A 12,272-nucleotide genomic window follows, 5' to 3' on the forward strand; every position below is an offset into this window, starting at 1 on the left:
ACACTGTATACCTCGATGCAGGTGTTCTGTGCCTGAAACGGATTGGGGCGTGAGATTAGAGATTTCAGTGGTTCCACATAGAAATTTTCCACCCCTTGCCTCCTTCTGGTTTTGCAGCTTTATTTACTCTTACCTACTGTTCTGTCCAGTGCCTCGGAAGCCCAAACCTCTTTGGAATTCTGTAGGAAAATCTGGCTTTTCCCTTACTTGGTAGATGTGGCTTTCTCTGCCTGGAGTTAGCATATCTTTCTCTGCTTTCTATTCTCTGAAAACATGTTATTTTTAATTAAAAAAAATTTTTTTTTTGAGAGAGAAAACGTGTGGGGGTGGAGAGGGGCAGAGGGAGAGAGAGAATCTAAGCAGGCTCCATGCCCCACACGGAGCCTGACACGGGGCTCGATCTCACGACCCGAAGGTCATGACCTGAGCCAAAATCAAAAGTCAGTCGCTTAACCGACTGAGCCCCCAGGCGCCTGATTCTCTGAAAACAGGCTACGTTCAACCACCTGGTGATATGCCCTGTACTGTGCCTTTTGTCCACGTGGGCTTATACTTTTAAATTCTTTTACTATCTTTTTCATGGAATTTTGAGAAGGGAAAGAGAACCAGAAATGTATTTTTCACTGGTTTTTTTTTTTTTCCCCACTTCATGGCATTTACTGAGAGGTGCGGGGTTTTGCGAGCCTGTGCTTATGCGGTGAGCGCGCCGTGCCCCGCCGGACGGTCGTGCGCTGGCTCCCTGGACTTCAATGACCAGCCTGCAGCCCTTTTGCCTTCTTCCTCCGGGCCTCCTTTCAGGGTCTCTCTTAGTCTGGGCCTTCCCTGGTAATCTCAGGCCTTGCTTTATTTTTTTTTCCTGGGCACCTTGAGCACAACGGGTTAGATAGCCTTCTGCTTTGTTCTTGTGCCTTCTGTGTCTCTCTTGAAAGACGGCCTGTCTGGCCTGGCCCCAAGACGCTCCTTAGGCTTTTCCAGTCTTTTCCTCTTGCCGCCTTCACCAAACGTCTTCCACTCTTCTACTTGGTCGCCTCTCCTTCTCGACCAGGAAGCTGGGTGTAGGCCTCTGTGTGTCAGCTTGTGTTGCCACCAAAGGAGACCCAGAGGCAAGGACTTGGGGGCGGGAGGTTTATCCGGGAGGTGATCTCAGGGAGGAGCTCAGGGAAGTCGAACAGGAAAGTGAGAAAAGCCACCCGCGTGGGCAGCTGGGAGTCGGGACCACCGGGCACCTTATCAGAGGGGGTGGGGTTCACCCCAGCGCTGACCCCCCAGAAGTCAAGGAGGCTGGGGTCGTTGTTGTTTGAGGGTCTCCCTGTGGGCATAAACTCCTTCAGGCTCTCAGAGCGGGCCTGGGGTGGGTCAGCAGCTCCCGGGGCTGGGGACGGCCAGTGAGGGAGGGTGCGGGTGCTTGCGGAGGGAAGAGGTCTCCGGGAGCGGGTGATCTGCCTCAGCTTCGGGGGAGTTCCGGTCAGACTCCTCGAAAGTGGGGCTTTTATGATCTCAGAGTCAAGGTCGCCTGAGAGTCAGAGATTGAGAACCTCAAGTTTCTGACATTTACCCTTCAAGCCGCCGAGGTTTGGATGTCAGACAGAACAAGATTTCGAAGGGCACCCGAACTTGACTTTTTAAAAGATTTTATTTATTTATTTATTTATTTATTTTTTTAAAGATTTTATTTATTTATTTGACAGACAGAGGTCACAAGTAGGCAGAGAGGCAGGCAGAGAGAGAGGGAGAAGCAGGCTCCCCGCTGAGCAGAGAGCCCGATGTGGGGCTTGATCCCAGGACCCTGGGATCATGACCTGAGCCGAAAGCAGAGGCTTTAACCCACTGAGCCACCCAGGTGCCCCATAAAAGATTTTATTTATTTTTATGAGAGAGAGAGAGAGCACGTGCACGCGCACAAGTGGGTGGAGGGGCTGAGCGGCGAGCCCGAGGTGGGACTCATCCCAGGACCCTGACACAATGGCCTGAGCTGAAGGCAGACGCTTCACCCACTGACCCACCCAGGCGCCCCTGCACTTGAGTTTTGACCCTGGCCCCAGATTAGGGAAGGTTCCCCAGGTTGGGAGAAGGCAGGGCACATGGGCAGCTCGTGGGGCAGCCATGCCCAGGGGGTTCGGTGGGGACGCAGCGACAGTCGAGAGACTGATTGTGTCTCAGTGAGAGCAAAGTGCTCATCACTCATCACCGTCTCACCTGTGGATGGGGCGCCGTCACTCCCTGCCCTCCCTGCGGCCAGGATAAGTCTCTGTCCCTGACACTGAAGACCCCTCCAGCTCCTCTCCCTCAGAGCCCAGCTCTCCTGAGGAAAGCCCAAGAGCTTTGAAATGTATAGAATGGCGGAGGGGCGGGATACGCAGCCTGAGTCACCTGCAGGAGGGTGACAGGAAGAATCTGTGCCCCGCAACCTGCTGGTGTCCCCTAGGCTCTGCTTGCAAGCACAGGGACAGTTTTCCATCTCAGAAGCAGCCCCCAGCCAGACCCTGGGGGTCAGAGCGGCGGGCCGTAGGCCAGGAGCCGGGGTCACTCGGGGCAAGGAGGCCTGTGCCACCCGTGCGTCTTGGGGCACAGAAATGCTCAGACACTCTGGCTCTCCCGGTTACTGTCACCCGTGCCCCCACCTGTGGCATTCCGTGGGCGAAGAACGTGGGCAGCGTTCCAACGTAGCCGCGGCTGGAAGGCGCCCTGGAGGTCCCCGAGGTGACAGCCCTCCGCCCCCCAAAGCCCAGCCCAAGGAGCAAGCGCTGCCGTAAATTGCAAGGCTTTTATTGCTGGAATCCTCTAATCAGATCCCTGGACGGGGCAGGCCACCGAGATTACTGAGTCGGTGATCAGTTAAGGGACATCCGTGGGGCTCCTGGCAGAGATGGCTCCGTTAACACAAAGGACTGGAGTATATTTTATTCTGCAGAGAGAAAGGCAGGAAACCTGGTGAGGCCTCAAGGGGCACCAGGGCCCTGGGGCCCTCCCGGAGGAGCACTGGACACTCTCCAGGGAGCAGCTGCGGCTTTGTTTGGAGGACGGCTTCAATCGGGGCAGGCAAAGGTGGATTCCCCCCACCTCCTGCACCACAAGAGAACCCCAGGTGTGCCTAGAAGCTTCCTCCGGTGAAGCAGAGTGAAGCAGAGGGATCCCTGTGGTGGGATGGAATGGAAAGAGGCTGCTGAGAAGGTCCTGGCAGGCTCAGGTGCACCCACGGGCCCCTGGGGGTCTCCGGCTCTGCTTCGTCCTTCTGCCCCCGGACCCTTGCAGCCTGAAGCAGCAGCCTGTTCCCCCTCTTGGGAGAGCAGAGAGAGGATTCACTGTGATTTTCCATTTGGGGCCTCTCAGGCCTGGGAAGGGCCCGAGGGGGCTTTTGGAAGCTGCCTTCTCCCCTCCCTCCCCCTCCCTCTGCTCTCCTGGCATGTGAGGCACGGAATGGCACTCTGGGACCCCGGGAATGAGGACAAATGAAGGTTTTAGGGGGGAAGGAAAAGGGAACTTGAGGAGTTTAAGTAAAGGAACCCATGCTGGGAGACAGGAAGGACCCGGTGCTAACAGTTTAAAGATCCAGGCTCACGTGCTGGAGAGGCTGGAGTCAGGGAGGCCAGCGCTGAGGGCCTGACACTGAGGCCAGGCAATGCCAAGGACACAGGAGAGCCTGCCAGCTCCCGGACTGCTGGCCGGGCAGCACTGGGCAGCCAGCTCCGGCCGGAAAGCCCCAGGGCTGGGCTGAGTCTTTCCCACACCATCCTCTCCGTTTCCCCATCCATGAAGCTTTTCTCTTTCTGGATTCCCAGGGAAGGGCCATGGTAGAGAAGAAAAATGGGTGGCCCCCCCACCCCACCCTGAGCAGACCCCCAGATAGGTGCCAGGGCGACAGACACATAGAGCTGGACCCACCAGTACATTGATAGCATTTGTCTTGTCATCTTCTGTGAATTTCCCATCCACGCACTCCTTCAGGCTTCTGGCATTTTCCAAAATTATAGTTTCGTTTCGGTACTGGGCCACCTGCTGGACATACTCGTCAGGGGTGCCCTTGATGAACAGGGTGACATCGTGCTCCACAGCTGAGCAAATTTTACAATCTGGAACACAAAGATAAGCTGACACTCTGTTGAAAGACCTTCCCCGGGATGCATTCCTCCTTTCCTCCCCCCGACAGGCTCAGAACTGCCCTGGGAAGGTATCAGAACCCCTGGAGAACCTGGGGCCCTAGGCGCCCACCTCCACCAGAGATCGGGAGCAGGGCAGCACAGAGAAGCAGGAGAGCACCAGCCGGCTTCATGATGTGGGTGGCAGCTGCTCCCTGCCCCGCCCGGAGCCCTTTTATGCCCACGGAGGAGCAGCGCCGTCCTCTCCCAGGAGGCCCTGCCAGGCCTCTCCTGGCTGCAGCCTGGACTTGCCCGGGGGCCACGGAGGGAGGAGATGTATGTGCAGGCGACATTCTAAGTCCCTGAGTCAACACAGGACACAAACTTGACCTCCCTTCCCCATCTGAGGGCTCTGTCCAAGTGTCAGCTGACACCAGAGGTTTCAGAACTGCAATTTCCTAGGTTGCCTGGGAAAAGGGGCCAAAGTCTCCCAAATCAGGCCTCCGGAATGATGGCCGATGTCAGCCTCTCATTACCTGTGACCTTAGAGACAGTCTGGTCAGAGCTGAGGGATTCTTCGGGAAGCCCAGTGCTTAGCTGATGGTCTCACAGCGAGGAAGCCCTGCCTGCAGCATCATCTCTGTCCTTGACCTGCTCAGTGGCCTCCCTTGAGCCAGTCCTTGGGGTCTGTATCTGGAGCCCCGAATCCTCCCCTCCATGCTGACCAAGCCCTGTCGCCTGGTTTCTCCGGCAGCACCTCAGTTTGCCTCAGAAACAGCATTTCCCCCACCAGCCTTTTCTCTTGAGCTTCTCTACACGGTCCACACCGCTCTGTCTCCAGAGGTGCAAGGGAGGAAAAGCCAGGCTGCTTCTCCGCTCTACAGTCCCCGAGTGCCTTGTAGGCCCCGGGCCTTTCCCTGCCCTTCTGTCCCCGCTCGCTGGTCGCCCTGCCGCTTCTGGACCGGGCCCGTGGCCGGCTGCTTTGTGTTCCAGATTGTACCCCCGCAGCAGGGCCTTGGCTCGAGCTGCCCCCGCTGCCTGCAAGGCTCTTCCTCCAAGAACATGATACGTGGCCTGATGGCTCAGGTCTCTTCAAATGTCACCGTATCAGCGAGACTTTGCCATGGGCTTGACCCCTTAGAGCCCAGCCTCCGCCCCGCTGCCCTCCCCGACTTCATCTCCCTCCCCGGCTCTCCCTGGCACTCATCGATTGTCTTTCACTTCCTCTCAGCTCCGGGAAAGGGGGGGCTCGGCTGCATGTGGAGCTGCGTCCCCCGGACAGGGACATATAGCGGGTGCTTCACGAATGTTCGCTAGAGGAACGCAGGGAACCCCCTGTTTCTGTGGAGCTGACCACCAAGAACGGTTTTGCCTGGGCTCGCTCGCGGGCGATGCCTGCCTGGCCTTTACTCTGAGTCATCGGGTCAGAACAGGGTTACTGGAGCCCAGAGCTGAAGGGAGGGCACGCGTTTTTTGACCCCAGTCAGAGCCTTCTGCCAAACAGGATTCACATCCGGTAACTGCTCTTGGCGAAGAGGGTGTTGAGTCCCGAGCTCCCCCTGTCAGGTGGCTGCCGGGAAACCGCTCCAGTCCTGATGCCCAGAGGCCGTGCCTGTGAGGGCATCTCACGAGAGGCTCAGGCCATTGCAGATGTCCCGCAGGTTCCTGGGCACCCGTTGGCCTGGGAAGGTGAGCACCGTAGGCCCCCAGCGGACGTGCTTGCGGGACCGAATTTCAGTGTGGTGGGGACACCCGGGCAGGGTCTGCTGTCTTTCACTAGGTGCTTCCTTCAAGTTCTCCCCAGCTCTGGGAGACGATGAAGCCAGAGTTTGGGGTGCTGGAGTAACACAGGATGCTGATGTCCGTCCAACCCCACCGGGTGCCACAAAACCATCTGAGATCTCTCCAGAGGCGGGGACCTTTGCTGAGGTTGGGGGAACTTTCTGGACAAGATCTTGCAGTATATGCAATCTCTTACTAATGCAAGTGTTTTTTTTTTTTAATTCATTTTTATCCGGAGTAATTCTAGACTTACAGAAAAGCTGCAAAGATTTGTCAAAACCAAGAAGCTGACATTGATGTACCACTACTGACTAAACTCCAAACTTTATTTGGATTCCACCAATTTGTCCATTAATGTCCTCTCTGTGTTCTAGAATCCAACCCACATCCTAAACACAGCATTGATTATCATGTCTCCCCACTCTCTCCTGATCTGTGACAATTTCTCAGTCTTCCCTTGTTTGTCGTGGCCGTGATGGTCTTGAAGACGGGCCAGGTGTTAGAGAATGTCCACCAAACTGACTTGGCTGCTGTGTTTCTTCTAATTTGGATTGGGGTTCAGACCTTGGGTTTTGAAGGAGACACTAAAGAGGGGAAGTGCCATATGTCACATCACATGTGGCGTATGTGACATCAGTATGTCTCACCACTGGTTGTATTGGCCTTGATCGTTTGATTCATTTTGGGTTTGCTAGGTTTCTGCATGGTTTCCTCCTTTCCCTACTCTCTAGAAGTGAGTTGCTAAGTCTAGCCCACTCACAAGGAGGACAGGGCAAAGAGCTCTGGTTCCTGAAGAGAGAGTATCTATGTGTATTATTTGGAATGCTTCTGTGAGGAATATCTGTGTCTTCTCCATTTACTTATTTATTAAATCATTTATTTATATCAGTATGGACTCACAGATACAATTTTATACTTTGGGTTATCGTCTAATACTATGTCATTTCTGTGATTGCTTAAATTGTTCCAGATTTGGTCCCTGGGAGCTTTCCTTCTAGAATTTTCATGGACTGTCTCGCCTTGTTTGTGCCAATAAACCACTTTGCTAGAGTAGAAGATTGAGTTTAACTCTTGAGGGAGTTTAAGCTGATGGTGCGCCCCCTCTGGTTGGCCTCACCCTCTGGTCTGTAGAGCTCCAGCCTGCGATGGGCACGGGCGACAAGCCGCACAACTCCACAACTACTCACCGATGTTTCTGGATGGGCTATTAAGCCCAAGCTCCTCTTGGAACCAGGTTCGCCTATGAAGGGGATGAGACAGGGCCCAGGCAGGACCCACTGGGAGTCCAGAAGGTGCCCAGGAATTTGCTCCTTTAAGGGCAAGAAGGGAACAGGAGGCATGATCCTACGTTGGGAGTGTTATCAGCCCTTGAGGAGCCCTGCAATGCCCAGGAGTCCTGAGACTTCCCTGGTAGAGCATACTTCAGGGCCCAAGAATGGTGCCCGTGCATCCCTGGGGCTCGGTCCAGAGCCTGCAGCACTGAAGCTGGTTAAGAGGGTCTCCTTGGGCTCAGCACCCCATACGTATCTGCAGGGCTTCAACGCAGGCACAGGAAAGGCTGGCTGATCTTTTGTCAACCTGTAGTGGCATAGACTTGTCTTTGACACTTCATGTGATTGGTGCACTCGAAGCCAGGATAGGTTGGGGGAACGAGTCGCAGGCCACAGGGGTCAGTGTTGGGGGTGGGACAACAGAGCAGTTGGCTCAGGATGGAGTCACTTGGAAATGCCAGCTCTAGTTGGTCTTTGGCAAAGGAAAAAACCACATCCTCTCCAGGAGGCTTTCAGCCCAAGGGCTGAGGGAGCCACATGTGCCAGGGCCTGCCCATAGGCCCTTGGAGCACCTAGGAGGGGTATGGGCGAGGCTCAGGGAGCTAGTAGTTTATAAAGCCGCAGAAACGCTGCCCTGAGCAGAACATTCTGGTGGCTGACACTATGAAGGGGACACTGCTTGTGCTGGCCTTGCTGGTGACCCAGGAGCTGGGCATCGAGATGGGTGAGAGTAGGCACGAGGGACAGATGGCTTTCCTGATCCTTGTCCCGCTCTATCTCACTCCTTCACCCCCCATGGTGATCTCCAAGTAGCTTCTAGGGACAAAGTTAGGGGACAGCTGGGAGGTCATTGCCCAGGAGTCCTGCATAAGCCCCCCTGAGGTTTCCAGTCACAGAGTGGAGGGAGAGGTTTGGAGATGGAGGGGTCCTTAGTTGTGCACAAAGCAGGGGATAGTTCTTTGGGGTAGTGGGGCCTACGGAAGGTCAGAAGCAGGCAGGCTGGTACGTCTCGAGGCAGCAGTCAGGGCCCCTCATGCTGTTGCCTTCTGCTGAGAGTGTCTTGGTTTCTCCATCTGGGATGTAAGCAGTCCTGGGAGTGGGGAAACAGGAGCTTCCTACCCTGGTGATTCTTTCATTGAGGTGTTTTCTGTTTGTGTCTTCAGTGAAATCTTGCCCCATTTTTTATTCTGCCTTTGGTGCCCTGGCCATTGGAGAGAAGTTACCGCTGGACCTCAACCTTGATGTAGTCGGTGCTACTGAACCAGAAAAAGAAGCCTTAGAAAAAATCCAGGATTGCTACAATGAGAAGGGACTCGAGGCCAAGGGCTTGGATCTGATTGTCATGGTAATTTACCGGCCCTTCCCCCTTCCCCCACCCCCACCCCATGACACTCACGCAGCGTATTGTAACAGACAGACTGACTGGTCGGCGCAGTCAGGGGCCACAGGATGGACAAGAGCTATGATGCTTGAAACTGCTCTGCCCTACGGCACACAGAACACGCAGCCGCCCGCCGCCTGCACACCAGCCTCTTCTACCACATGTGTCCCTTTCACGCCAATTTACACACAGCTGGAAAATCAGGCACTGATATCCGTGCAACACAGAAAGTGTGTTGACACGTGATTTTTTTCCCCCCTACTTTACGGGAGCCAGCACTGCAGGAGTAGAATTTGATTTGATTTGATTTGATTTTTTGAAGATTTTATTTATTTATTTGACAGAGAGAGACAGCCAGAGAGGGAACACAAGCAGGGCGAGTAGGAGAGGGAGAAGCAGTCTTCCTGCTGAGCAGAGAGCCCGATGGAGGGCTCGAACCCAGGACTCTGGGATCATGACCTGAGCCCAAGGCAGACGCTTAAGGTCTGAGACACCCCAGGCAGGAAGGCAAAGGTCCTTCCTCAGCTCCCGCAGCTGTGGGAGTGCGCTCAGCTCTGCTCCCGGAATGTTGAAACCCAACCACCTGCCCTTAGACTCTCTTCTCAGGAAGGGGCCCCCTGGCCTTGGGAGGCTTCTGGTTTTCGGCCCGTTTCACTGCTCTCCTTGACGGCTGTTCTTTGGCTCCATATCCTGCTTCCATCTGCATCATCTCGGGGCCTGAAGCAGGGAGGAGCCCTCGTTGTTTCATGCTGGGCCCCTGAGGCAGCTGCTCCCCAGGGCTGGTCAGCGCCCGGGAGGGGCGGTCTTTCCCCGTCATTGTTCTGGTGGCACCGTTAGGTAGATTTAGATCTGTCTGTGTCTTACTCGGTCTTTCCCGAAGTGCCGATTCTGCCAAAGGCGAGGTTTGTGAAGAAGCAGAATGTGTTGGGTTCCCAGAGGCGCACAGGGCCCAGGAGACCGCTCACCGCCTCGGCATCCACCCCCCACCCCCACCCCTGCCAGATGCCAGGCGGGGGCAGGAGACGTCGGCCCAGCCTCAGCCCCCTTGCTCCTCGCTCAGGCCCAGCCTCCATCACAACCTCCTGAAACTCTGGCCTCCCTCACTGGGGTTCAGACTCCCTCCTGACATCTGTGTACGGGCAACCAGGGAGTGCTCTTTATCCCGTTCTGACAGATAGCAGCTCCCTCTCCAGCCATCGGTCTGGGGGCCGGAGGCTCTTGCTGGGGCTGGAGCTGAGTCACCGAGGATGGGCCGCGGGGTGATCCCAGGGGGGACGGATCACTCTGCCTGGTGCTCAGGTCTTCTGTCCCCCCTCGTCTTACTCTCTCCCAGACTACCATCACCACCAGCAACGAGTGCTTCTCGGAAGCCGTGGCCCCCCTGAAGGATGCCGTGGCCTCTTTGGGGAGATGAATCTTTGCCCCGGATGCCCAGTCTGGGCTCTGTCCTCTGCTCTGTTCTTCACACATGAAGCTGGAATCCCGACACCGGTCCTCACCTCCGTCAGTCTCTCTCAGGCTCGCTGTAATAAAGTAACTGCAGCTTAGCTCGGCGTGCCCCGTGTCTGTGTGCTCTGCAGAGAGCGTGCAAGGCCTGGCAGGGGGTCCCAGGACATGGCCGAGGCAGGTGACACACATGGTCATTGAGAGCGTGGGGACTGGAGTTGGGCCGAATCAGGAGTGGGTGTGAGCGGATTCGTCTTTCTCGGGCGAGTCTCTTATCTGTAAAGGGGATTCTGTGTGCGGACTAAATGACACGTATGTAACCCCAGGATTCACCACTCTGGATGGGTCAGAATGTTGCCCATGTAGCCTGTGGCTGAGACTGGCGCTTGCCCAGTCACAGAGGGTTTAGCCCCTTAAATGTCACCCTGGTCACTAGAGGGTGGACTTGAGCGTCATAACCTAAGGAGGCTTATCGCAAGCCTCTCTGTCTCCGAGGGGCAGCCGCCCTTTTATGCTTCTTAGGTGGATGCCTTCTGAGGAGCCCGCCTTTTAAAAAAAAAAAAGATTTTATTTATTTATTTGACAGAGAGAGAGAGAGAGAGAGAGATCACAAGTAGGCAGAGGCAGGCAGAGAGAGAGGGGGGAAGCAGGCTCCCCACTGAGCAGAGGCCAGGACCCCGAGATCATGACCCGAGCTGAAGGCAGAGGCTTGACCCACTGAGCCACCCAGGTGCCCTGAGGCCAGCTTTTCTGCGGAAACACCGAGTCCCACTGCTGCTCCTGGGTTCTGCCAGTGGAACAAGACCCCCCATGCAATCCTGCTCAGGAGGGAGGGAGAAAGGGAGTGGATGGAGGAAACCAACCCAGAGGGAATGCTGCTGTCATGGCCAGCTCAGGCTCTTAAATCTTACTTGCAGGTTGTGTCACCTGGGGCAAGTGTCATGAACCCTCTGAGCCCATTTCCAAAAGCATCGAACTGGCAATTGTATTTAGGAAGCTACAAGGCAAGGAGTAGGTTTTACCTTTATTTCCTGGAGACTAGAGCCGTGCTCGGCTCCAGCGAGGCTCACAAAAAAAGTAGCATAGCAGATGACCTCTCTCTACCTTCCCGGGCCACGGAAGCACGATAAGGTCACACTGAGGGTGTTGAACTTGGGACATGCTAAGAGGCCAGGGGTTTGAGTTCTGGCTTGTCTCTGGCCTAATGGTTGAACTTAAACATTTTAATTTACTTGTTGGCTCATTTTACACCTGGATTTTATGCCTACGAAGTCCACTAGACTTACTATTAAGTGTTCAGGTGATAGTAAAGATTTAAAATTTTATTGATCAGTACAAAATAAAATTTGAATTGATAGAGAGCTAAATCCTATATTTATATGGGATAAACTGTAGAAATGAAACTGGAGGGAATTATGTTAAGTGAAATAAGTTGAGCAGAGAAAGACCATTATCATACGGTTTTACTCATATGTGGGACATAAGGAATAGAGTGGAGGACCATAGGGGAAGGGAGGGAAAACTGAATGGGAAGAAATCAGAGAGGGAGGCAAACCATGAGAGACTCTGGACTCCGGGAATCAAACTGAGGGTTACAGAAGGGAGGGGGTGGGGGGAGGGGGTAACCAGGTGATGGGTATTAAAGAAGGCATGTGTGCTGATGATGAGCACTGGGTGTTATATGCAACTAATGAATCATTGAACATTACAATCAAAACTAATGATGGGGGCGCTAGGTGGCTCAGTCTATTAAGCCTCTGCCTTTGGCTTGAGTCGTGGTCTGGGGTGGTGGGGAGCCCCCTGTCGGGCTCCCCGCAGAGCAGGGATCCTGCTTCTTCCTCTCCCTCTGCCTGCGGCTCCCCCTGCTTTGGCCCACACTCTCTCTCTGTCAAATAGATAAAATCTTAAAACAAAACAAAACAAAATGAAAAACTAATAATGTACTACATGTTGGCTAATTGAACAGAATAATAATAATAATAATAATAATAATAATACAATGTCAACTAGTCCCAAATCCATCTAAATTAATCTGTATTCTAATGAAGATTGATTTAAAGTTTATCCAAAAGAATACATTCTTGAATTGAAATCAAGCAAGGAAATTTAGAAAAATAAGAACTATAAGCAGGACCTTTCTCACTAGGTCTTATAACATAGGTATATATTTATGACTAATGCAGAAATAAATTTATGCATAATGCAGAAATAAATAGTCTAGTTTTTAGTAGAGAAATAGATGGTCATTTGATAGAAAACACATAGATAGACTCAAAGAGGGGCACCTGGGTGGCTCAGTCAGTTAAGTGTCTGCCT

General features: G+C 54.0%; 2 protein-coding genes across 2 annotated transcripts; one reads left to right on the forward strand and one right to left on the reverse strand.

The window, feature by feature from the left end:
- Nucleotides 1-2,751: 2,751 nt before the first annotated feature.
- Nucleotides 2,752-4,488, reverse strand: LOC308358901 (major allergen I polypeptide chain 1-like). The gene is made up of 3 exons (XM_080829408.1): nt 4,210-4,488; nt 3,883-4,070; nt 2,752-2,905 (listed from the first exon to the last, which is right to left on the reverse strand). The coding sequence occupies exons 1-3, from the start codon at nt 4,427-4,429 to the stop codon at nt 2,876-2,878; spliced, it is 438 nt and encodes a 145-aa protein (XP_080685534.1). The 5' UTR covers nt 4,430-4,488; the 3' UTR covers nt 2,752-2,875.
- Nucleotides 4,489-7,727: 3,239 nt separating this feature from the next.
- LOC308358489 (major allergen I polypeptide chain 2-like) lies at nt 7,728-10,507 on the forward strand. Its single transcript, XM_080828667.1, has 3 exons — nt 7,728-7,853; nt 8,293-8,474; nt 9,844-10,507. The coding sequence occupies exons 1-3, from the start codon at nt 7,793-7,795 to the stop codon at nt 9,922-9,924; spliced, it is 324 nt and encodes a 107-aa protein (XP_080684793.1). The 5' UTR covers nt 7,728-7,792; the 3' UTR covers nt 9,925-10,507.
- Nucleotides 10,508-12,272: the final 1,765 nt, after the last annotated feature.

Source organism: Martes martes (genome assembly GCF_963455335.1).
Source record: "Martes martes genome assembly, chromosome: 17".
NCBI lineage: Eukaryota > Metazoa > Chordata > Mammalia > Carnivora > Mustelidae > Martes > Martes martes.